Source organism: Zootermopsis nevadensis, unplaced genomic scaffold (genome assembly GCF_977971745.1).
Source record: "Zootermopsis nevadensis isolate Lab colony 2312 unplaced genomic scaffold, Znev_1.0 Znev_ptg000015l, whole genome shotgun sequence".
NCBI classification, from domain to species: Eukaryota; Metazoa; Arthropoda; class Insecta; order Blattodea; family Termopsidae; genus Zootermopsis; species Zootermopsis nevadensis.
The window spans coordinates 140,819-167,461 of record NW_028259147.1 but is presented as its reverse complement, the minus strand read 5'-3'; the positions used below and the strand labels follow the sequence as shown (position 1 = coordinate 167,461).

At 49.7% G+C, this 26,643-nt stretch overlaps 1 protein-coding gene across 6 annotated transcripts in view; it reads left to right on the top strand.

Moving 5' to 3' along the window:
• The window catches only part of IP3K1 (inositol-trisphosphate 3-kinase-like protein), a 38,183-nt gene that overhangs the window by 5,033 nt on the left and 6,507 nt on the right, over window positions 1–26,643 (top strand). For 2 of the 6 annotated variants that reach the window (XM_022086059.2, XM_022086058.2), the window contains one exon: window positions 6,157–6,243. The exons of 2 other annotated variants lie outside the window; for them this stretch is intronic. In XM_022086059.2, coding sequence (XP_021941751.1) covers window positions 6,157–6,243 — 87 coding nt within the window. Of the gene's footprint in view, window positions 1–6,156; window positions 6,244–12,471; window positions 13,752–19,529; window positions 19,711–26,643 lie in introns of those variants that run through there. 2 more of the 6 variants (XM_022086064.2, XM_022086061.2) reach the window with 2 other exon arrangements.

The window sequence follows — 26,643 nt, the reverse complement described above, 5'->3', positions numbered from 1 at the left end:
CCTTCTGGGCTGTAACGCCATGTGGACACGTGGGTAGGCAGCCAGCCAGCGTTTCGGAGGAACACACTGCTTCCATCTTCAAGGACACACCCTACTAGTGGTTTATTCCGTGTGGATGCAGGTAGTGACTGACTAGCGATCAAAATGTCTTTTGCTGAGCGCCTCGGAAAAGCTGCAGGTACTCGGAGGATCAGGGCAGCAGTGAAACACGTTAAAATGAGACGGGTTATGTAGGTCGAAACAAGATCTTACGACGCACAGCGTCTTGTAATTGTTTCAGTTGACAGCTGCAAGCGAAAATAATAAATTTGTTTGTAATATTTGAGTGCCAAAATCTGTAGGCAGACTTCACAAGACTCCCTGGCCGGAAAATTAGGGAGCGAGTCTCTTCTTCTCTGCAAGCAAAGGACATGGAGGAGAGACCTTCTTGACGAGGTAATAATTCCCCGCTCGATGGTTCATTGCCGTGTATACAAAAGCCCACCACAGGGCCCTGTACTTCATCCGAACCTAACCTTAGTTTGCCGAGATCCACTTTAATATTATTATCCCGTCTACGCCTAGGTCTTTTGAACGTTCCCCTCCACCCTCGCTGGTTTGCCCCCCTGAGTGAGACCATGGGACCCCAGTTTGCTGTCTCCAGGTGCTTCTCCTTGGATGGCCACTGGTCCCTTCGTTTTCGAAATGGAATGCGAACCACGGCCTGCGTTGCGGAAGTTGGCCGTTGTGATTGAAGGCGTGGATCTGTGTCCTGTTCCATGCGTCACGACGTTCCAAACCAGTTCCTCTGTTTGACGTCACTGGTGGTGCTGCTGCGACCAGATGTCCACCGCCCTGTTCCGAACACCCGTCCGTCCGCATGTATCAAGGAGGAGTCACGGCAGTTCTCTTCAGTTATCAGTTACCAGGGTCGAACACGAAACAGTTTCGCAATGAAACGGGAACGCGGCCTGATTTTGTATTTTACCAGCGCAGTTCAATGCAAGCTTTCGCAGGCTTAGTGTTCACTAAATATTAGAGTTAAATGTTAAAATTAAGGAGGGTGAGAGATGGTCGGAACATGTAGCACGCGCTGAGCGGATATGAAAACCATATGCAATATGTCATGTCAAGATCACGACAATATCGGTCCGAGGGTTTCCCATATAGAGGCGTTTTAAGTTTTCGAGGCCATTCGAAAGTCAGTTTTCCAAAGGCGTATTTCTGGCGAGTGACAACACTCAGGTCAGATTGAGTGGACGATTCGAACGTTCTGGTCATGGATCGAGCTCATCGCCCGAGTCTCGTATTCGGATCACATTCTGGTACGTGTTTTGCTCGACGAAGATACGAAATGGTTTGAGCTGCCTCGAGGTAGGAGGAGTCTGGTAGGCCCATCACGTGGCAATCAATTCTAAATTCCGTTGTTTCTTCTGCTGTGTGGCACCAGGTAGTCGCGTGGTTGGATGCGACGTTTCGGAGTACCAGGATTCACATCCGTCAGAACCTGAAATTGCGTGTTGGTTCTCGCGTACCTTGTCTGCAGTGCGTCTGGTGTGACGTTTCAGTTCAGGCGTTTTGTACAGCGTTCTCCTTGCATTTCGTCGCCTTCGGCGTCGGAAAATTTCCTCAGCGCTGGGTTCGTCGACTGAGATGGATGGATGGGGCGGGCGTGGAGGAACAAATAGACTGTAGATGGGAGGATAATAAAGTGGATTTTGAAGCAGCAGTCTGTGAGGATGTGGACTGGATTTAACTGGCTCGGGACATGTTCCAGTGGCGGATCATTGTGATCTTTTGGTTTCTGTGAAAGGCGGGGAATTTTTTGACTGGATCAGCGACAGTCAGCTTCCCGAGAATGACTGCTCCATTAAAATAGTTTTGAAGTTCCCGATTTTGTACGACGTCTGGTTGTTTTGGTTTTGAGGCATTTGATTTGCTGTTTCTTTCGTCCGAAATTAAGATCGTCCGGCAAATGTTTTTGCAGATGTCAAATGCCGCACTTAATCTCACTTCGTCAGGCGCTCGTTTGTGCATCGGAGAAGTGTAGCGGGTCTTTTATTCGATCTTAAAAAACGTGGTTTGAGATGATTGAGTACTGGATCAGTTGGGCTGTTGTGAACTCGGCGACGAGCATTTGCGTTTCATGAAGACTGCGAATTTCTTGGACTGGCTGAGCGATTGTCAGCTTCTCTTGGAGAATTCTGCCTCGTGGAATTTGATGCTAGGTCCGCAGGGACCTTCGCCATTGGTTGCCCGCGTGATTCGATCGTGAGACCTGATGCCTTTTTCAGGGCTTGGTCAGCACTTGTAAGAGTGCGTGGCGCTACAACCCAGTAGACAGCCGTCTTCAGATTTGAATGGGGTTCGTGATGAGATTGAGGGAAGAACAGGTGCTTGGTGTTGTTCAGTTCGAAAACTTTTCCTCCCCTGTAATTCCCCAAAAAACGCCGAAATTCAGGGTGCACAGAGCGATGAGTTTTTGTTGAGTGTTGTCTGCGAAGGCCGAGTAAATCAGCAGTTTTACGTCAGACTGGTGGCGAATGACTTAATGATTTGTGTAAGTCACCTTTTATTGACAAGTGAAATGAAGTGGAATGTTAGAGGCCAGGCGGGGGAGACAAGGGGTTCCTGCAAAATTTTGGTGTGGAAATGCCCTGGGCAAATTTGCCTCTGACGATCGGAGAGAAGGAAGTGAGTTGAGTCTTTGGTCTGAGGCGGATGAAACCGTCCCTGGATCACGTTCGTTGTCCGGACCGTGTCGTCGGCTGCGTTGAACCTATGGGACGTGCTGCCTCTACCAACAGGCGTGTTTTGAGCGATGTTTGTGCGGAAAGCACAACAAGTTCCGGGCTACTAGTGAACGGACTTTTCAAGATTCACAGCGGCACGCACAGACCGTTTTAGATGAGCGGTTCTTTCGCCTGTCTGAAGAAGTGGCCACTGTTCCGCGGTTTGCATTTGTTCCTGAGGATTAGACGTCGCAGGTTTCAACAGTGTTGCGATTATCTCTAAATTAATTCCCAGGTGTACGTACTAAAATGATGCCATGTTAATCTCAAATGACATTTCTTTTCTTTTGAGTGTATTGGAAGATTAGATTATCGTTAGGGAAAACACAGATAGCTCCTTTTCTGTACTGTGTGGGCCGTGGGCCCTTATTGTGTATGTCACCTTTCGAGTACAATTTATTTGCGAAGTGTGACTAACGAGTATGGCGTTAACTGCAGCAAATGGAAGGCAAGCGAGAGGTTAGACGTTTCGGAGAATGTCTCCGTCTTCAGCACGGCACGACAAGGCACTGGACCGCCACGGGCATCTTAGCTGATAAGGATTCGGTTTCGCTCCCATTAGCCAGCCCTTCAGCGACGACGAATGGCGACATCGTGCACCAGGGCCTTGATGACGGACGCAGCAACTACCTCTGAAACGTCGGTAAACTTCCATCAGACTGCGCGGCGCCACGAGCCATCTTCGTAGTCGCCGGCGTGAAAACCTTCGATCACACTCGGATCTCCGTTGTCATTTTGCGTTTGGATGTTCGTAGCTCGGGGGCTCTCGGTTTACCGAATTGAAGATCCTGTGTGCTTTGTAATTACGTCATTCTGAGGAGTGCATCATGTCACTGTGTGTCGAACCCACGTGACGCACGTCGCTGATAACAGAGCTGTCTTACGATTTGTCTTATTGGAAGTGAGGCTGTTTGTTCGAGTGAGCAGTTCGTTCGAGTTCTTCGCGATGGTTCGACGCAGTCAACCGTTTGTTCTTTTACCACGCAGAACCGAGTGTTCAGTCAGTGGAGCCGCCTCCAGGAACACCCTTCGTCGCTAAGATAATATTTATCGCCTAGTTCAAATAAAGTGAACCGCGATTCACGGCCGCTCGAAAGGCTTTTCCGGCATTTTGGATGTGTTTATTCAGTTCTTAGAAGAAGCAACACGTTTCTTGCGGAGTATCAAAATAATGTACCATAAATTCGAGAGGCCATTCAACTCTCGGCTTACTTTATTTATCTCGGCGATCTTTAAAGAGTAATGCCAGTCTTTGTTTAAGTGCACATTGTAATTGAGTATTCCTCCTTGACTTCCCACGAAGAGCCATGACGCAGCTTTGTTCTCTGCACGTGACGACGTCGCATTCTCCGGTTCTCACGCGCGTCCCCTAGCGCGCATCTTCCTATTTGTGTCCGCGCTGCAATTCTGTCAACATGTGGCTCATATCCGCCAGCGTTTCCCGCTTTTTGTCTGCAGCTTTAGCGACATTTTCGTCGCTTGCCGCTGTCTTCGTCGTCCTCATAGCACGATAAAAGGAAATCGGTGGGCTTGCCGGAAAACCCCACGGGGTTATCGCCGACAGTTATCGTGCGATTAAGGAACACACTCGCAGCAGAACCCAAGGGTTCAGCGCCGGACATTGGAAACGATCCTGAGACCCTGAGCCAGTTCCTTCCTCCTGCCATCATCACGGACTGTCTCGTTAAGATCAGTCTTAATGTTATCCTCTCATCCTCCCCTCTGTCACTCAGGTCGTTTACTGAGCAGTCGTCAGCGAGCAACCGAGAAATCTCAGTGATCGTCTTTGAATCGACTTAAGTGAGACTTGAGGTACTCACGGCGGCCAGTATGAAGATGGCTTCTGGGTTTTTGCACTGTGTAGAAGTTTACCGACGTTTCAGAGGTCCTTGATTCCTCAGTCGTCAGGGCGATGAGATTGTTCAACAGAAAATGTAGCGATCGTGTATCGACTGTTTATATTCTCTTATAAACGTCGATTTTGAAAAACTTTGGTCCCATTTTTAACCAGAGATTCTCAGCAGTCTTATGATCCCTGTAGCATTCGTGTGGATTGGTAAATGCCTGCGTGATTCTGGCACCCACAGTCTGAGCGATGTTTATTGGTTCTAATAAATTGTAGGCGGGGGTCACCCTCGTGTCGTCCGTCTATTTCGGCTGCTCGGATGTGGTTAAGTGGGAGGATTCGTTCGTACAGACTTGCAGAGTACCATATGGCGTGTTGTCTGGTAAAGTAAAAATATGTCCCACTGCTGAAGGTTTAGTCGGGTCTTCGATAGGTGACGGCGAACTTGGAGAACAGCGGCGCAGAAATACAGTTCGCCGATCAAGATGGAAGGGCCGCGTAGCACGCATGCAGAAGGTGACCGCGGATGAGAGTCAATTGAAATGTGCATAAAAGTAACGGGCGTGAACCTTCGATCCTTCCTACTCGGGGTAGGGTCCAGCACGTGGCTCCTGTGAACACTGCGACCGACATTCAAGTTGTCTTGTCGAGAAGGAAGGAGTTTTCTCCGTGGAGTTCGTTGATAAATCTGTTCATAGATCTTGATCTTTAGTTTCTGAAGTGTGTACAAACAGTTTTGCTTGCGATGGTTCGGAAACTGCCCCGTCATCGGCATTAGGAATTGTGTCCGAGGCAAATCGTATGTCGCAACATTTATTTATCGTCGTTCAATTGCCGCTTCGCTGTAATAAAATTGCGAAGACTGCGTGGTCACTTGACTTGCGCCCAGCAACGGCCAGACAAAGGCTGACCCTCGCTGCCTTAACCAGTTCCGAGCAGAACGTGGGTCAGGCTGCTGACCTTTGTCTTATTGTGGTGTATGAACTTCGTCATTCAGACTTTGACCTAGCGAAAAAAGTCCCGAGGCTCCGCGAAGTCGTCAGACAGACATGTCCGCCGTCCGCCGTCCGCCGTCCGCCGTCCGCCGTCCCTCTATTCCGGCAACATCTCTTCTCTAAATAACATTTAAGAATTCAGTCCGTACCGCGAAGTAAACACAACACTTCACCATTACAAAAATTAAATGGTTAACGCGGTTTAAGGAAATAATCGCTGTTTATTCAATCTACGGAGCCCCTCACCGAACCTTATCCACCCTCAGTTTCCTAAAGGCACATTAAAAAATTTTCCCTGTGGGCCCCTGATTCTCCCAAATGGTCTGTGTCCTCTTGTAGGGCTTACGTGCGGACGGAATGAGGAGGCATTTGAATGAGAGGTTCCTGCTTGATCTCGACCCTCGTAGGGTCGTCCCATCAAATCCTTTGCTGACTTTACCCGGCGCTGCCGTTAGACTGGGACAGTCTGTGAGTTCAGCAAGTCGTACCAACGTACGATACTTAATTATTATTCGCCGGTTTGAGACCCTGATTTGTTTTGCAGTTCCTGTCGAAACGTCTGTCCAATGGGTCAGCCGAAAAGAAGACAGATGCTACTGCTGCCATCTGTGAGGACACTGCGGTATTAGAGGTAGATTTTGCATGCGTACAAGATTTTTGTTGGATATCCTGACGGGAAGGCACTGGCGTGGATGGGTGTGCGCTATTGAAATGGTTAATGGTGCAGTCATCGTATGCGCCGGTGGCGGGTTCTTGGGAACACGGCGATGGATCTGCGGCTTCCATATATTTTTCTTAGCCTGGTTGACATTGGTCGGAACACTGCACGCCGAAAGACGCCTTTGGTCCGCGCTGCTGGCCTAGGAGGTGGTGAGAATACGTGAATGAAATGTGAGGAAGCCGTTCGTTGTTAATGGGTGGCTACGAGACACCACTCGGAATGATTTCATTATCAGTTTGCACAAATCTGAACCTCCTCCTCAAGTCAGGGCCAGCATTTACGTGCGCAGGCCGAAGTGGCGTTGCGATTGGGAAACGTCCGTTTTGCTGGCCCCAACTTCTGGGTTATAACGCCGCGTAGACTTGTAGATACCACCAGTTTCCTAGGAACATGCCGCATTCATATTCCGAGCATTTATTTCCTGAAAATGGAGGTCACACGTTCCTCTGAAACGTTGTGCACAGCGTCACATGCCGCAGGAGGTCACAATCCTCCGCGTTACTCAGCAAGTGAGCGGCCTAATTGCATTTGCATTTGCCTTGCTCTATTAATTTCTATAACGCGCTGCTCGACAAGCTTTTGCCAATATTTTATGCGTGCGTGTAACGTGCAAGTTCATTGGCTCTTCCCGTGCGTAGTAATCGCGTAGCGTTTACGTTGTGTCATTCCGACTGATTCTGCAGACGCGCGTCCTCAGTTTTGACAGAATCAGTCCGGTTTTTAATTGTCAGTGTTCGGACGTCACTCGGTTCCCAATGCAGGCGGCTTCACCACGCCCATTCGTCGAATGCCAAAAGGAAGCAGCTGCTTCGGCGGTGAAGTCTTGCCCCATGACGGAACCCGATGGAAGCTGATGGTCGCTCAGCTGGTCACTAAATTTATCTGCTTACAAAACCCGAAGTTCGCCGTGTTCGCAACAGCCCACGACTGGATCCTACCCGAAGATTGTGGAACCCCGTCCTGGTAATTATATTCCATTTTAATATTATCTCCCAAGTGGCCTCTTCCGCTCTGGTTCTTGGACTGTAGATTCGTGTGTTGATATCTCGCCTCCCCCATGCGTGCTACGTGTCCTCCCGTCTGATCCTGCTTGGTTTTGTTGCTCTAGTGATGTTTATGAAATAACAAATCACGAAGCTTTGGTGTGTCTTTCGGAAGACGCAAATTGTCCGGGACCACGCCCTTCCTTTGACGAACTCGGCTGAGCTGTTTACAGCTGCTTCGCTGCTCCTCCCGACCTTGCTTGAGCGCTGTTATCTGTTCGCTGTTTACGTAGGCGACCCTGGAGATAACCGCCTTGTCGGATGTTGCGTCGTGTAATGTGGCACAAACTGACGTACGTTTCACAGATGCTTTCTGCTTCCATCGTCAGGGCGACTACACTCACGTCTTCTGGTGTTGTTTTGTGCAGCTTTGAACCAATTTTTAGCACTTTGTGGGGCCGCGAAGGTAATTCAGAAATGTTTTGAAACGCTGTCTCCGCGCAAAACACCGACGTTGCGCGGTCGCAGGCCACAGCAGCAAAGAGCTTTCATTGCCCTAAGATCGTAACAACATGGCCACCGGACGTCGTGGTCGAGTGTTTAGCTCCGGGTTCAAGTCTCGGCCCCGGGGAAGGGGTGTCGTGGTCGTGGGTTTTCTCAGTCCCTTCACGTAGGCCAAGACCGCTTCCTTCCTCATCCTTCCTAATTCATTATTCACCATTCGAGCTACTGAAATAGCTATAAATTATATAACGAGACAGTGACGCCACATAATTCAGGGTTCAGCGAGGTTCCCACGGTGGGCCCTGAGGTCAGTGGATGCGCGCGCACTTTCCTCTGTGGTTCCGAGTCAGACGGAAGGTCTCTCTGGTCCGCTCGGGACTCAGGCCACAAGCACGCCGAGGTCACCATTGACGTCAATAGCCAGCAAGATCACGTGACGTTATTCATGTGCCTTGGTTCGCACACTGGGTCTTTCTTTCAGACTGGCCGCGCTCCAGCAGAGCGTGCAGGCCTCAGGGCGTCATTAAAGTTACAATTGTGTTTGGGAAATCGTTGGCGCGTTGTTTCTTACGTCGTTCCACTTTTTGATGTGACATCGGTTTCCGGAAACTCGTTCGACTTGAAGGAGCCGAAATGTAAAATCTTGTCTTCGCTTTGGTTCCGCCGGTGGCCCGAGACTGAGGCCGGTGGCGAGAATGCTAAGCTCTGGGTTGCGAATAGTTTGGCGGCGCACTTTTCAGTTGTCGCAGACCTGCGGTTCCTTTCAAAATTCCTCGAAGTTGCAGGCGACTGAAGAGCTTCGTCGTCACTCGCTCGACTGCGTTCTTTGTTTTGCAATTAATTTGTCTTATTTGTCCGATACGAATTTTGTATACTTTTACCTTCCGTTTAATAAGTTTTAATACAGGTCAGAAATGAACATCAAAGCCCCGTTAATAGATTCAGGAAATAAAATTAAGTGTTGTGGTGGAGTGGTTAGCACTCCTGCTTCATATTCGTGTGTGTGTGTGGGGGGGGGGGGGTCCCGGGTTTACATCTCGGCCCGGAGATCGGATATCTTGACGTTGTTTTGCTCAGTCCGACCAGGATAATGCATTAAAGTAGGCCACGACCGCTTCCTTCCACATCGTTTCCAATTCATCATCCTCCCTTTCGTCGCTGTGTACCCTGAGGTGCTGAAAAATCGTAATTAGATAAATTATAAATAAGTAATAAATCGAATTTCAACCGAGGACGTAAGTACAAAAGCTCTGTATTACGAGTCTTTCGTTCTGTAGAAGCCGAGAGCTTTGCGCTGATGGTGAGAGGTGACAAGGACGCGGCTTTAGATTACATTCCGTCGCAAACAAGGAATTGGGATGTCGCACGCTGTTACGTGCTCACGGCCACGAACGTAGGAAGTGAATTAATGTTGGCATTAGTGGTTGTGCGCGTGTTGTTTTGTTCGGAAACTGCCGTCGACCCGCCAGCTTTCCAGAAAAATGGACGTCACAACACGCACGTAGCACTTCTTGTTATTCCTCCGAAACGTCGGTATCTACCGGAGCACACTGACATTGTGTAGGCCGCGTAGTCTGGTAGAAATTGACCGACGTTTCGCAGGTGCTAAATGTCTCCATCATCAGGGCGATGACATTTTTTACCAGACTATGCGGCGTGAGAATTTAAAATCTCACCTGAGAGCCTGTCTGTGTCCGATAACCGCTGGGTGGATTTTTAATCACCGCTGCATGAAGATGAGTTTTTGATTCTTGCGCTCGGTCTGGTGGCGCTGATGAAGCGTTCCTCTGGGGCTGGGAATTTTAACATTTGTGCCGGCTTAGTTGAGCTTGCAGGACACTGTGCGTTGCGCAAGTCGTGTTTTGAGAGAGGGGCGTGGTATTGGCAGGGTAATGAACACTTGGCGTTGCATTAGGCGCGCGCTCAGGCAAGTGAATTTGCTCTGGAACAACTCGCAGTCAACTCATCAATCAAGCTGTTGGACTGTTGGATTCTTCTCTGCCCTGAGTCAGTGGACTAACCCGCATAACAGTAGTGGCAGAGAAGTCGCCTAACTCGTGGGAGTAACAGGGACGCAGTTGCCTTTTCTCCTTTCCCGGTTGATAAGCTGATGGTTGCTGAGGTAGCCAATAAATTCCTGGCCTTTTATAGAACCCGATGGTTCATTGCCGTGTTGACTGAAGCCCGGATCAATCAAGTACACATTCCCTCACCCTGTGTCTTTAAGATATATTTTTAATATTATCCTCATGGTTTTTCGGCGTTGTCTTTTATCGCTCTTGTGAGTGCTGCAAGCCCTCCCCATCTCAGCCTCCTCGTTTAATATTTTCTCCGTTCTGTCCTTCAGGGCCAGATGCCCCTAGCGCCCCGTTCTCCCGTACCCGGAGGCTGCGCCCTTCCTTCTCACGAACAGAGACGAAATTCCACACACGTGCGTTTTAATATTTGTGTTTTGACAGCAGACGAAAGAGATTCTGAACGTTTTTATTTTAGGCATTCCCCGAATTTGACTTGCTCTGAATTTCTAAGGCGACTTGTAATTTTGATTTGTCGCTCGAATATTTTAGAATTCCGGAAGGAGTAACGATCTGTGATGATGGCCCAGTTCGGTGCATTTTGTGTTCGTTCTCACCCACGGCACTGACGTCATAAGACTTTCACCGGCGTCATCCTAACTGTTTCTTACAACCGGGGCTAGCCTCGGAGGGCGTTTCAGGTCATCGTCCTTAGTGACACAGGTTGCCTCCCTAGAATTTCTTCTGATGTATTCTGGGGCACAGAGTTCAGTGCCCGTGTGTTCGTGGGAGCTGATTTCTATGCAGCGCAGTGACCTCGTTTGATCCCAGGCTCGCGGCGACAAGCCGTTTCTTGATCTTTCAGAATCTCGCGTTGTCAGACGGGGAGATGCGATCGCGAGACACTACAGCATCTTTCCGTAGTTTCATAAGAGCCTAATACACAGCCCCACAGACTAGGATATTCCTTCTTCGCCCGGACATCCAAATTGGCGTCTTGCCTTCAGTTTTTGTGTGCGTTGCCCATCTCGTCCTTGAATTTCTCACACAGTACAAATTACGGGGCTCCTCGTCTCCGTCCTTCTCCGCCTTTCCATGACCCCAAGGTCTTCGTTGAGGGCAGTTAAACCAAGCGTCACGCCAGCTCAAAACACCAGACAGGGCAGAGACTTGCCAACTAAATATAACTCTCGCTGCCTACTTGCAGTTGCCGAGACAGGTTGAGTGAGTGCGAGCGACCACTGACAGAAAAGCCCCTTCGGTGTTTGTTTGTGAGCCGCTGAAGTCATCAAACGAGTGGCAGATGAGACAATTAGCACCTGTTGCTCATTTAAGCCTGTGATGGCTTCGGCCTTCGGGCAGACCCGCATTACTAATTATGCGGCGAATGGAAATATACCAGGAGATTCCGGGCAGGCTGCGTGCGTTTTACGACATTCTGTCTCAGTTCCCTCGCACATGGAAAGAAGCGGTGTTTAAACCTGGAGCTCGAGTGGAGGGTGCGAAATACCCCCCCCCCCCCGTCCCATGTCACACTTGAATTGTTTACTCGAATAATTGTGAAACTCCTCGTTTTGTAATTTTGTCCAACTCGCCACAGTTAAACAGCGGGTGGTATGGGAATTGACGTTCCGTGTGTAATGATCAGGGCACTCGTCGCCCAGATGATGGATGCAGCAAGTATGCTCGAAACGTCGGCAAACCTCTGCCGGTCTACGCCGCGTAGCTACTCAGCGGGCGTGTGTGTATCGCGAAGTTCGCTTCATTAATTCCGATCAGATGCAGAGCTGAGTGATTCACACGTAAGTTGTGAAAATGTCGGCCATTCATTTTCATGAAGTCGCTCCGTTCAGGCTGTGCGGTTCTTGACTGCTCGCTCATCCAAATGCGCCGATGTCGATGCTATTCAGCACGATGCGAATAATTAGCCTCTTTCCCCAGCTGTGGTTGCCCACGTGACGCACTCCGCATCACGCTTACCGGAATTTGTTTGAATAACCTTTCGAGTAAATGCATTTTCAGTGAATGGTGTGTGTCACCTTTGCGTGGAGGTGAGGTCATCTTTCTTCCTGCCTTACATGTCAGCAGCGTCTCCACTCGGCAGTTTATTAACCCTTTAAAGCCCACTGGCAATCGCCACTTCTTCGATTTGTATGTATTGGCGATCATTTGCTTCGATAGCCTTTGCCAAGTGTTGTTTTCTTTGAGGTACGGACCGAATTCTTAAATATTATTCAGACCAGCGTCGGCTGCAAGAGACAGTTTGTGTCAGATTTCTCACCTTTGCTGGACTCTGAATGTCGAAAATATAAATTGTTGCAGTGTTTTCTTCATATTAAATCGCCCTGATGATGGCGGCAGCAATGACCCCTGAAACGTCGGTGAAGTTCTACCAGCGATCCTAATGTTTTGTTTCGTTCTGTTTATTGTTTAATCGTTCTTGTAGTTTGGATTTGACGCACTTTTGATCAGCCGATCATTTAGCATTGATAATTGACTTAATTTATGCAAGCACGAAGCTCAGGCAAAACAGGTTTCGTGCGTCAGAGCTCGCCAGTACTGGTTTCGGCTGTAGTCACGTGTTTTAATCAAGTGGGCCGGTTAGCCAGGCGGTGTCGTGGGTTAAGTTTGCGGCAAGGACACGCGACGCGATTTGCGCCAGGCTTTATCGGCGCACTGCATTGTTTGTACGAATTACGAAATTGTCCCGCGTTGCTCTTGCGTTCTCTCCGCCAGGCTCCTCCGGCCTCTGGTCAACCTGACATCGAGTGTTCGGCCTGAAGTGTGCACCCGCGCCTGCCCATGTGTTTCGATGCGATCTGAGATGTGAGCCCTTGCAGAAAGCACCACATGTTGGCTGTCAACAACATCTGTTGGGATGAAATTATGTTTTCCGATTCCAGCCGCTGAAAGGTAAATCACCAGTCTGTGCGGCGGGGGTGGGGGTGCCTGTTTGCCGCCGCGACGGTATGCCTCCGCTATTAAGAAAGACTTTCCGGGTGACCAGTTCTCCGTTACAACCATCATGGCGCCTCGTAGCGATGGAAAGCGACGGAAGACGGTGGTCGTAGAACGGGTTTGCACTGAAAGCTGCTTATGATCGCCTGCGAACAAGACCAAGAGACGGAGGAGAACAGGTGTCCTTCTGCGAAGAGATTTGTAGGCTTCTGTGAGTCGAATGAGGAACTGCTTGTGCAAAAGCCCGCACTGGCTGTGACTTCAGTGCGATGGAACTCCCACCAAACAGGATGTGATCAGCTGAGTGACTATCAGCTTTTCAAGAAGGACTGTGTTCCACTTGTTGTAACCGCGTCAAAGTAGGAAACCTTCGAGTCGTAACAGGATGTAGATGGCAGCACGCGAAGCTCACTGGACGTGCAGTACGTTGCGGCAATTCAGAGCCATCTTACCCGTGCCGCCATGTTTGCAGTGAATTCGGAGCTATTTTTAAATTCTGTGACTTACTAACCAACGCACGATTCGTCGTCCGCGCGTGAATAGAATCTAACGACTTCCGTTGCCTTTGCCTTATTCGTGTCGGTGCGACGACGTCTGGAAGGTGCCTCGGAGCACTGCGGGTGGTCTGTCCGATGGACGGTGAAAACGGAACGCCTCTGCGTCCAGGAATGTGGACACGGCGGAAAGGATCGCGCGTCGTAGTGTGACGGCGGGCGTCGTCAGCGGATGGAAGCACTTGGACGCAAGGCTTGCGCCTTGGAAACAAAAATCGATTGTTTTCTTTGAACAGTGTGGTTTTTTCATCGTCGCCTTCCGGGTTGTGACGCCTCTGTCGCTGGAGACAGCAGAGTCCAGCCCGCACGAGGGCGTGACGCGTGCCAGAGTAATGCTCGCATCCGCCCGTCTGTGTTGACGCTGTGGCGCAGAGCAGGTGCAGCTCCTCACATTCTTAATGCAGGTGAGTGGTCAGCGTCACGCCGGACAGGACGCCGGTTTGGGCAGTGTTCTAGACCTCTTCTTTTATTGCCCGAAGTAACTGACGTCAGCTGCCACCATCACGCCGATTGCACCAGGCACCGCTCCTTCAGCAAATGTCATTAACAGATTCAACTTCAGCGGCCTTGCATTCTAAGTGGCGTTAACAAAGTCCGTGGAACAGACATTCCTGACAAACTGATAGTGACCTACCCGATCCGGAAAAATCTCGACGTTAGATGGCGGTGAGTGGTCAGTCCTGGCACCTTGGTGTGCTCCAGAAACCGACCTCTGCTGCCCCTGCCGGACATCGAACCCCGGTCTTTGTACCTCGGTTCGTAGTATTCGGTTACGTCATAAGGATATCTTGCTGGGGGAATCCCCAGGCCTAAGATCTGAGTGCAACGCGGAAGTCAGAATCATGTTTCAAGGGATTACGGAAAGTCGCACCGGCGTTCTGCTTCGAGTCTGCTGTGCTCCGAAACTTGTGGACAGACGACGTTTCCACATTTGCCCCGGATCTCGTTCGACGACTTGATCGGCGTGTGTTTCACTCAGAAACCTTTTTGTGCGCCTCAGTACTTTGACAACTGCAGAATATCCGGAGTCCCCCCCCCCCCCCAAAGGAAATAAAAACCCTTGTCGGAAGGGCTGTTGCCCTTTCAGAAGCAGCCCGCCTCGCCCTTATGCTCTTTCACACATGCCAATGTTTCCGGACGTAATTGTGCTCTGGATTTTCTTCTTTTTCAAACGATACGTCCATTGAGTTGCAGCGCATTAGAATGAAATGAAGATAATAACGAAGCAAGGTGGGCGAGGTGGCCCATTATGTCTCAGCTGACGTCATTTGCCAGTATTTACATTTTTATCGGCAGTTCCTTGTCGAGGGATTTCTCACGTGACAAGTGTGACAGTAATAAGCGGACGTGATACGGCTTTATGCGCGTTTTAAAATGTACTGAATTTGCTGTTCACAATTATCAAGTTGTTGTGTCACCGTCGGACGATTTTTGATAGTCCTTGTCTACCAGGATGTGTCGTCACCGGAGTACAAGACAGAATTATAATATAAGCACCAAATCCTTTGGAAATGTGGAGAATTGCAATTTGTGAGCATTCTGGTAGCCGATAGAAGTTTTATTCACGAAGGAAATGAGAGAAGATTAAATTGGGGGAACCCGTTTTACCGCGACTCGTCTCGTCTCTCTAGCGCTCGTGTCTGCCACCTAACGCGACAGTTCGAACGCTGTTTCATTTTGATAACTTTAATAGATTTTCGTGCCGTGTTACTAGTGACGTCTTCAGTACGTGCCTATGCTTATGTTCACTCAAGGTTCTGGTTCTACGTCGCGCAGGGCGAAGCGACCAAAGGATCCGTTTGCATCGGTGTAGGCTGTATACCGCCAGCAGTTGGTGCAGTGTCATAAAATAACCGGGTTTTTGCGAGAAACTTTGACGTGTAACCCTAGGGCAGGCCAACCACGGACACCTCTGAATCGAGTGGCGGAGAACTTAATACACTCTTTTGTTTTCACGTAATGTTTTACCGTCCTTTTGCGACCTTATTGGCGGGGAAATTACGACCGCTCTTGAACATGCGATGGTTCGTCAGACTCGGCGGTTTGGTACAGCTCTACGTCGATCCCATGACTCCGAATTGGTTTTCCGACTGCCTTCGCCGAGAGCCAGTGCTTACACACCGGCACGTGCCGTTGATGAATTTCGTCTGTGTGCTCGGTAGGCCACCCCCCCACCCCACCCCCATCCCGAAGTAAGATTCCACCACGTCATTCCAACTAACAAACAAACAAACAAACAGGCTTTTCCTGAGAAGCTGTTAGTCGCTTGGCTTGTGTACACATTTCACGCCGGGAGGTTCTTCATTACCGCCCGAGGCCGACGTGACGCGCGCTCTCTGCTGTCGGTGCGTCCGCCCTTCAGACGCCCAGTCTCCTCGAGGTTTCCTTTACCAATCGCTCGACTTTTTCATTCTTCATTTCCCTACGCGTCTACGCACCCACATTACGACTTCGTTGGCTGTGGTTTCATTGGCGCTCTGGACCGCCCCAGAGGAGACTCACGTCTGGGACATTCCAGTGGGCCATCAGCGTATCCGGGAGAACCGAAATCAGCAATGATGAAACAGCATGTGAGAAGGGGCCGAACCGGAAGATTTTGTCTGGATGCTTTCAGGGAATTAGCCATGTTGCCATAGTTCATGGAAAAATGGCCCACTGTGGGATTGTTCTATAATAAAACGAATTTTAAACTTTTGCGTGTCATAGTTTGTACGAGCATATAATTAAATATTTGCGGTTACAATAAATTGGTTCCAACTTCTTGCGTATACAACGCCAGTCCGTTTATTTGTATTAGTCTCAGTGCTGAGTTGGCATTCCGAGCATCGTCCCAGTAAGATAAGTTTCAATTAACTTACGTTGTCCGGTGGACACGGGGAAAAGTTCTTTTCGAAGACAAACATAAGACGAGTCATTTTGCGCAGACGGAAATATTTCTCAGCCTGAAGTGTGAGCGTTCATATTCAAATTTTCTGTTTGCGTCGCTCGGCCCTCGTGACTCCTGCGTTGAAAACAAAAACTGACGTCACTTTTTATGTGCGCAGTGATCGTTCCGACAAACACGTTAATTTTATTTGTTGTTGTTGTTGTTTTCACGCAGAACTCTTCAGTGCAATGGATGTTTGCAGAACTGCCATTAATTTGCCCGTTTCGAACTGAAGGTCACATCGTGGATCCTTTCCGCAGATTCAGCAGCTGATAAACCAGCGACGTCGTGTTCCTCGGCTGCGGGAGCTCGCTCATCGTTCCCGAGGCGCAAGAAAGTCGACCACGGCGGTGGCGACGGCAGATTCTTTTGCGCCTCCGATCGTTGTTCAAGTGTTTAAGCAGCGCGTTAAACTGTTGTCGGTTTCCTCAAGTTCTCATGGTAAGACAAAAACGCACAAACCTCGTTAATATTCGAATGTGACGAATGGCTGGAGGGAACAGCACTCGGGAGGTTAGCAGAGCGCGTCCTACGGGTAAGGTTGGTATGTGCAGCCTAAATTCCGGTGACAGGAATGCGGGGTTCGACTTCTCACCTCAGATTTTTCTTGGAGACTTCGCTACCTGGTTAGGAACGTACCGCCTTTACCTCTGTGATAGATACGTTACTAACCACCTACACGTTGAGGCAGAGGTCGCCATTCGACGCTCGCGCAGATAGATGTGGAAGATACTGGAGTGAAGAGGACAGGAAGTCTGACATCAAAGGGTTGAAGGTCGCAGACATCGCAGCATCTCTGTCGCGTAGCTCATTCTTGAGGAAATTACTTAAGACGAGAAGAAAGGACAGAAATAATACAAAGATCCGCCAAGGCGAGACAGCGTGGTGACTTTCAAGAGGGTGGCGGGTCCCGGTAGAAGCTGGATGTCCGGGCGTCTTCGACTACGCGGGTTCAAATCTCGCCGCCTGTCTCCAGACGTCTTGTAATATCGACATTAATCGAGGTTTCAGGTTCTCGCGATGACGAGTATGAACGTGGATGTCTTCTTGGTTGTTGCGCCGGGTAACCGACGTTTCGGAGGCAGCAGTCACCTCTGAAACGTCGGTTACCCTCTGGCAGACAAGACGGCCGTCAGCACCGAGTTGTTACTTGCATCTGCCTTGAAGCCGCCACGAAGATCCCTCACACTCGCTAATTGCCGAGCACCGTGTGTACGCGTTGCATGAAGTGCGTCTCTCGCTTTGAACTTCGATCCGTCATCTGCGTCATGTTCTCGTCGTATTTGCAGGCAGGTGAATTTGAAGCCCCGGGGCGAGGGATGTCCTGTTGAATGCGCCGCAGACGTCGCTGTTGGAAGTCCCTCGACTTAATTGGAAGAAGAGATCTCAGGAACGTCGCCTCTGCTTACGTAAGCGAATCGAATTAGAGGTAAACGTAAGATGACGCAAACGTCCGTTCATGAGCTTCGTTTTAGCACATGCCGGGATTAATGAAGTTGTTTTGTCAGTTCTAGACTACGCGTTTTCCCCTCGAAAGGCGTTGTCCGCAGGTTGAGAACCTTCGTCCAACTTCGCACAGGCTCCAGGACCTCAGATCGTGAGCCGACCTGTCACGTTGATGATGCGTACGCAGTGCCCAGTTACTTCTGAGCTCAGAATCGTAACTCCTGATGGGCAAAATGACCGCGTGCAGACGTTCGTCCCTTTAGAGCCCATTGGCAACTGTTGTACCAGGCGTTAACATTCTTTAACTCGGCATTTTTCTCGCACAGTGTCCATGTGTTTCGTGTGGTTCTCGCTGTAAAACAGCGAGAATTTCCTTAAACAGCTGATCTTCGTAATGGTGAAGTGCAGTGTTTTCTTCGCGGTACGGACTGAATTCTTAAATATTATTTAGACGAGCTTTCGGCTTTAAAGGGTTAACCAGTTGATGTTTGTAATGGGGAAGAGTTGAGGTTTCTTCGCGGTAGGAGCTTGGTGTTTCAGAGGGCGTTGTGCCCTGATGGTGAGTTGACGGATGAGAATTCTTTATTACGTAAAATGTAGCCAAATTTCTGTATCAATGCTGTTGAGTCACGCACATCCGACTGGATGTTGCATGTCTGTCTCGTTGGCAATTCTATGAAAATTGGCTTAGAAGCTTGGCGACTGGAAACTCTGGAAGGGGCACTCGCGTGTTGCTAGCGAATGCAGGGAAATTAGCGTGCGAGTTTTTTGCGTGCCAGGGAACAGCTGTAGCGGGTGTCATTGTCTGCTTTAAATTGTGATACCTGGAACACGCGCCCAACTGGCAGAGGATTGCGTGGGAGGAGGCAGCTTTGGCGATGCGACCCACTGAGCTTGTTCGGCGCTTTGTTGTCTGGCCTTTCTGCTGCAAAACATGTTTATGAGTCTGTCTGTGAAATTTATGGAACTTTGCAGTCAAATGACTTATTGGCCGCTCGCTCATTTTAAAACAAATAGTGCCGAACCGTTCCCACGTCGTCCTACTCGGCGCAACGGAGTGTGTGGGCGAAATCCCTGCTCCCTGTGTCTTCGTCCGCCCGCGTCCAGTTCTGACGGCGGCGGTGAAGGCTTTGATCGCGATCGACTCTGTTTGGGTTGCCACGCAGTTGGAGGCCAGAACGTCCCCTCCCGTCTCGCCAAAGATTGACAGTCGAAGTTTGTTTTCCATGTTAAATGACGTGTGAAATTAAAACCAGTTTGGTCGATGCGTGCCTTAGCACCTGATTCATTCTTTTCATTCACAACGTCCGCGTCGATTTCGAAGACGGCCGTCGTGTAGTCTGGTGGACGTTTACCAACGTTTCAGGGCTATGAGGAACTCATCGCCGTGACGATGGAAGTAGCAATGACCTCCGAAACGATTGACAAACTTCTGCTTCACCCGTCTTCGTGCTCACCGGCACGAGAACGTCGATTTCGTTCACTTATCCCGAGAGACGGAACGGCTTTTGATCTCAGCCGCTGGATTCAAACGCGGGGGGGCGCTGCCCTGCTCTTCCGACTTTGCGTGCCAGATGCGTCTTATCCACAGCCTTCCTGAAATAGAAAGGCTTCCGACACTCCCCGCGCGTCACAACACGTCGTGATGATTCACGTCGTCCAGGAGTGCCTGCAGATAATCGCAAATCGCTAATTGTCGATGTGAAGAAGATGGCTGTCTCTAGCGCGTGCCGCGGTACCACGTGATTCGAACACCGGTCCTGCCGTCGGGGTGGGGTGGGGTGGGGGTAAAAGGCTGCCATGCGCCGAGCCTTCGCTCAGTCAGGCGTTCGCGTCGAGTGAGAGTTGTTTCGGCGAGAAGTTCGCGAGTGTTTGCCAGCAGCGCCGAGTCCGCGAGGTGTTTCGCTGTGATGGAGGCTTTTACCATGAGGCTGTGTGTTCGGGCCGCCGATCAGTACGAAAGACTCCTGCAAGTCAATCGCTTCAACAAGGTAACTAACTAACTAACAACTGTCCGCGGTGCCCAGTGATTGCTTCTGTCTTTGATAGCGTCAAGGCGCTCTCGTCTCTTGGGACTCGACACTTTTGGGTCCTTGAGTTTGTCATCGGGACGTTGAAAAGTTACAATAAATTACAGTCACGGCATGACTTAAGCCCCTTAACTTGTTTCCATGCGAGAATCTTAATTTTTGTGGAACTGCTCTTGACAGAATTTCGACCGTAACATAAATGTTTCTCAGTTTCTGGTCACATCGATATTCATTAATGTTTTGGTGATTTCCAAGCGTTGAAGCGTCGTCCGTCTTATAGCCGGGGTCCCTCATTCAGGAAGGGAACTTGGCTTCACTCTGTTCTGCGTCTTGCAACACACGACGAAGTTCAGAAGCGATATCTCTGACACAATGGCCGCATTTCCACTGACGTCAGTAGCGCTCCTTATCGCCACATTTGTACATAAGTCTTAATTAAGGTTAAGTATTTTGAGCAACAAAACAGTCATAACGTGCGGAGGAAGGCAGGCAGGCAGAGTGGTCTGGGTCGATCTATTTCTATAAGCACTGTAGCACACGTAATCAATCGCAAGTCTTAAATGACTGTGCAAAGAGTCTTCGCTCCCATAATCATTCTTCTTCTCTCTTGTACGGGACAGAGTCTTGTCTCGAGCTTTTATTGGTGTAAAATCTTACAGGGCACGACTTCGTTTTATTATGAACTGGGGTTGAGGCGGTCTGCAACGAGCCCTTTTGGTTCTGCGAGTTCCTGGGCCGAGGCTTTGAGATCGCTCGTCTTACCTCGCGATTGTAGAACGACGCTTGAGCTCAGGCTGGGTCTTCGCTCTGTGTAACTGCTGCCTCACGTGGCGTGAGACGACGAACAGGGGATAAGGAAGGCGGCGCCTCGCCCGCGCCCCCACAGACAGATGCGTTGACCGTCGCGCTAAAGAAATGTCGGCGAAGTCAAATGTTGGTGTTCAGATAAGCGCGTCGTTAAACTCTTATCGAAAGGCTGGAGTGAAAACCTGGTGACGTCACCAGTTACATTACCTGCTGTCCGTGCAGTGGCGTACTGGAACCCCGATGTTTAAGTGACCAAGCCACAGGACTTGCCGACACTTCGCCCTGCTTCGACGTTTAATAACTTTTTGAATATTGTCCATATAGTCGTTTCGGAACTTCATCTCGTTCTCAAAATAAAATAACAAAACACTCTTGACTTATCATCAAAAAACTGAACCTTGTAGGTCGTGTGTTTTCTCAGAGGTAGGAACCGAATTATTGCGTATTGTTAATTGCATGAGAGAGTCCAGACTTCGTTCATCCTCCATGGAACAGAGTACAGGGCTGAGATCAGTTGAAGTGTTTCTCGCTGTAAGTTTCAATGCTTCGTCCTGGTTTCGGCGAGTGGGAATGAGTTTAAAGACGCGCTCGGGTGTCTGCTCTATCGTAAAGGCTAGTTGTTGAGACTCCCCACGTAAATGTTTATTGAGGCCACTCGGACCCCTTTATCGACGTTCGTGATGTACGTATGTCGGTGAAGTTGTGTTTGAAGTGCGCAAGACTTGGTGAAAAATTCGGTCTCGTTCAGGCCGCGTCGCCTCTCGCCGTGTTCCTTGGATTCGCGTGAGGCGACGGGACACTCGGTGCAATTCCAGGTCGTCGTGTGGGTGGTTCCTACTTCCGCCCTGAACACGGATTCAGTATCTTCCTCCGAAACGTTTGTTACTACCCACAGCCCAGAAAATTAAGAAAGCTGAAGTGACGAATGTCCCCTGAAGAAGTTGGACCTCTAGCAGAATTAGCAGGATATCCGGTAACGGTCCTTCGGATTCGGAGCATCATGGCGCGATGCGTGACAGCTGACGTCAGCGTCAGTTTTCAGATTCTCACAATCTTCCGTGTTGACTGAGGACTCACGGAACGTGTCCTGTGTTAGAGCAGGATGCTGATGCTTCCCTGAGTTTGGAATAATTCTCATTGTGTGGCGAAGCATCGGAGACATCGCCACCTGCGATTTAAACGGTGAATGATGACTCGAAGTTAATCGGATGATTACCGCACCCGGTGGTCTACGAGTGAGGCGCTGCTGGCGTACCGAAAGCTGACTGCGCGGTGCCTTGATACAAAATTCACGTTCCTCCGCAGGAGGTCGGTAATTAATTGCACACTGCGCTTAACGACCGCCATGTTGGTATTATTGGGATTTATGCAGAAGTAGGGCGATTTCTGGTGGAGGTTCGGTAGGTCTTTGCAGGAACAAGGCGGCTGCCAGTCCGTGGACGCGTCCAGGAGTATGAAACAGTTAAATAAAGCTGACTGGGGGTCTCTCGCCTCGTGGTGCCCGCGTTACGCGTTCCACTTCTTCTGAGCACTGCTGACGTCAGTGACACAAATTGTGTACTGCGGGCGTCGCTCGAAAGGAGATGGCGGGCTTTTGTTCCGGGTGTTGTCTGTCTGTCTGTCTGTCTGACCTACTTCTTCTACAAAGGCGTTTTTGAAAATGGCGCACCCGCGGAGAAGCTGCTGACGAAGACTGCGGCTGTTGGGTTAGGACGCGGGCAGGTGGAGTAGGAGGAAGTCTGACGGCGACGCTTCGTTCACCTGCTCAAAAGGAACGAATGACGTCCTGTCTTGTATTCCTTTTTGGTGCCCTCGCCTTCAGATGTCTTAAGTGTGGGCGAGTGATTATGCTGATGAGATGGGCAGAACGTGTAGCACGCATGCGGCGAGTACAAAATGCCATGCGGAGAGAAGTGGTTCCGAAGGACGAGGCAGACAACTTGTGAGGCTTGGGCGTTGTTTTTGACGGTAATATTAAAATGGATGCTAAAAAACTGTGCGCTGCGTGGATTCAGCTGGCTCAGGACAGGGTCATTGTCGCAGTCTTGTGAAGGAGTTAGATGTTTTCCGACGCCCTACCCGCCTCTTCGATGTCCTTGGTAATGTTTGGTTGAGGATGAAAATTGTGAAGCCCGTCATTATGTAATTTTCTCGAGTCTCCTATGAGTTCGTCCTCGGATCTCACACCCCCTTCATTTGTTTGTGTGGATATTCTTCACGATACTCTGGTTCGTATCCGTGTTTTAGTGATTTCCGAAAATGGTTTGAAAATGATTTTCTTCGCTGATGTTGACACGAGTCCTGAGGTTTTGTGGATGTACGGAAGTTGTCTGGATGTTATGATTGTTCCAGCGCTGCGTTTGCTTCTGGAATCTGTTGTGTCACCGCGAGGTCGATGCGTTCATTGTCGACGTGTCTGAAGAAGTTCAGCCCCCCCCACCCCACCCCCTCGTGTGTTGAAAGTTGCGGGTCTGAAGGCGTTGAGTCACTCTCGTGAAACGGTGAATGTCACCGTTTCACAGGACGAAACTGTGCGTCGTTGTTCACCCAGAACTTGGTTTGCGACGTGCGACTGCCAGAATTGCCGAAGACAGTTTTTGCAACTCGAGTCACACGTGTCCGTCCGGACAGTCCGATGCCACTCGTAGATATTTAACTGCGAACCGCGGCGTATCTGCGTTACTTGGCCAACAGATTCCTATTATCTACGCAGTACGTTGTGTGTTGATAGGCTCTTATCAGAGTTGGTTGCGTGTTTTTGGCAACAGCTCTGCGTCGCGATTAGATGACCCACGGGTGACACTTTCTGATCACCGCTGAGGTCCTCTGGGGTGTGATCGCAGCGACGTCTCGCGCCCCGAGAATCGAACTCAGATCCACGCTGCTCCAGAGGAGAGGGGGCATAACAAGGAGGAACTTTGTGGGACATGGCGCTCGGTTGGCTCAGATGCTGTGCTTGTTAAACACACAGATTACTTTAAGTAACAGTAAAACTGGGCCTGTAAATTAGATGTAAAATCTCAGAGTCTGAGATTAGGTTATCTTAATTTGTTCCAAGAGATTTTATTGCGTTCCGCGGGTTGTAGAAGTGCCTTTGTTGTTGTTGTTGTTGTTGTTGGTCCACACGCCGTGCACTGAGCTGGGAAATAGTCGCGTGTGTACGCTGATAATCCCGGATTTGTTGCGTTTACAAAGTCCGTGTTTCTTCTTTTGTGCTGGAATTAAAAGGTTTATTATGCGTGCTCAGATTATCAGCTACTCTAATTTTAATTGCGGTATCACAGTGTTTACAAATATGAAGGAAGTTGGTGTTAATTTTTCGTCGTACTTTTTAGTTACACGTCGTACAGTCTGTTTAAAGCGAAACTGTCCACATTACAGCTCACGGCTGTTCCCGTCACAGTCAAGAGCACTAACACGTGGAGTAAGCCCTGACCTTTGACCGTAGTCGGCGTCTTGCAGTCGTCATATGTCGCTCTTCCCGCCCATCTTGGCAAGCTGATAGTCGCTCACCTAACCAAGAAGTTACCCTATCGCGTTCGCAAGAGTCTGTCCAGACTCATTTGACTGGAGTTCCAGGTTCTCTCTTTCTTTCAGATCTGGGAATGAAATGTTGTCGTCTCACCTCTCCCATTCTCGCTCTTATCCTCCTCGATTTCCTTATTAAGCCTAACAATATTCGCAGTTTTCGCCATGGTCTTGCTACTTCTGACTCGGGTCCACACTTTGTCCTCGGCATTGCCCGTCATTTTTTACGTACGATGATGATGATGATGATGATGCCATGTCTTGTGTGCCTCTGAATGGCGTTTCTTTGCTTGTGTTGAGACAGAACAGTTTTCTTGCGGTCCAGAGCAAAGTGTGCAGAAATGTCCGCTCTCAGGGACAAAGTTCGCTTATGCATGACTGCACTTCATTACACACGCAGAATAACAGAGCGTCGCGTGATGATAGTAATTGCATGCAGATTGATGTCAGTGCTTAGTTAAATTCTTGTTTCGTGTGGTCGTCTCCTGTGTTTTAAAAGAGACCCTTTCGCTCCTGTAAAAGGGATTTCGTTTGGTTTGTCGATGGCGGCAAGTGACATGACATGACAGGACGGACGTTGTTGGCTCGTTTGACGTTGCGCAGGAATGGGTTTCGTCGAAACGTCGGATAATACGCGTAGGAATATAATCAGTGTTTGAGCGTTAACAATAAACTTGGCGAATAACTTTAAATTAGTAACAAGCAAATTAAAAGCCCGTGAATCGGAATCGAATTTGCGAATAATTTAGAGGCCGATTATGCTCCTTCCCTTTCTGCGTTGTTCTTCCGAAACGTCGGTATCTGCCTTCCGGCGCTTGAAGGAGTTTCAGACGATGGACTTGCTGTCCGCCGTGTGGAACGGACGAAAGGCTTCGCTCGCGGAATCCGAGTGCCTGGACTGGATTCAGCTGGCGTAGGACGCGGTCCGGTGGCCGGCTGTTGGCAGGAACGGCAGTGATCCTTCGGGTTACGTGAAGGTTTTTTTCCCTCTCTCTCGAGCGAGTGTTTGGCTCTCAATACGGATTATGCCTAGATTTAGTTAGTTGTGACGTAATGGAACGAAGAAGTGTCCTGTCGCCTGCCTCCGACCTACGACGAGCCGTCCATTTGCGTCCCTCGATCGATTTGCTTCGCGGCGCCGTGTGACGCAACCGATGCTTGCGTCGTACAAAACTGGACTCACGATGCGTTTCTGTAAGTTCATGGACGTTCGTCTAATTTCGTAACGCACTTATCAGAATCCATTAGCTTTTACATATCGGATTAAGACCACTTGTTGCGTCAACAAAGCAGTGGAGAGGCGTCTGGTGTGTAAACTTCACGGTCGTCTGCGGAATGTCCGGCGAGGTCACTTTGTCACACTGAGCCCCTCGTCGGCTCTTTACGGGCTGAAGTGCCGGGACGCGGTCGCATTTTCAAGCCTAATGGTAACTATATGTACCACCTGCTTCAGCCAGTAATTTTTCGTTCTGCCCACAAGTGTATTTATCAGTTTAACGCGATTCTTTGCTGAAACAGCTTTAAACAGTTGAGGTTTGCAAAGGTGGAGTGTTGTTTTCTTTGCGGTACGAACTGAATCGTTAAATGTTACTTAGAAGAGCGTCGGATTAAAAGGGTTAGACTTTTCTGAGTTCCTGTCGCCCTGATGGTGGAGGTAGCAAGGGCCTCTGAAACGTCGGCAGACTTCTTCCAGACTACACGGCGCAACAACCCTCAGCGTTACACCTGCGACGTTGCGCGTGTAGCAGATTACTCGGACCAAGGAATGTGATGGTGGGCAACTGGCAGCTTTCTTCCTCGTGGGAAAGTGACAAGCCCAGCCAGCAAAGCGCTTCGCCATTCAGCTAAGTCCCGCTTAATGACGTCAGTCCGCCGCCGGCGCTGCGATACCAGGCCTTGCTCGCTCAGTGCTCGCTCGCTCGCTGGCCCGTTCAGACACTGCTTTAGATTGACAGACGTCCGAGCAAACGCGGCGTCACAAGGAATTCCGTTTTGCCGGAAGATGTCGGGTCTGTAGGTCGTTTTCGTTACCGGATTCAAGACTGGCTCAGACCGTCTTGGTCGCCCCGGAGGAACCTTTGGCGGTAAGTAGGATTTGAGGCTCTCGCGGCGGTCGGTGAGGCAGGGTTGTAATCTGGTGAAAGGAGGCTGCAGGTGCCTCTGAAACGTCGGTAAACTTATACGAGACCACGTCGCGCTACAACCCAGAAGCCGGCTATCAGCATGATGGACTTTAGAATATGTGACTTATCAGACTAACATTCACGATTCATTCCACGCAGTTCGTAATTTCCTCTTTTCGCGTCTGATGCCTAAGAGCCTGAGGATTAAAAGAGACAGGTTGGGGCGAAGCTGTGCGTTCCACATGCAAGGGGTCAGACTAATACTGACCGTCCCAGTTCCTTTGTCCGTAATGTCTTTGGTTTGCACTGTACGTGCGTTTCTTTTCCTTATGCCCGCCAAATAGGAACGTGGGCGAAACGCTCGGTTTGGCCCTGGTTCATGCGCGTTTTGGATCTTCCCTGCAAGAGAGAATAAACATCGAATGTGCGAAGGGTG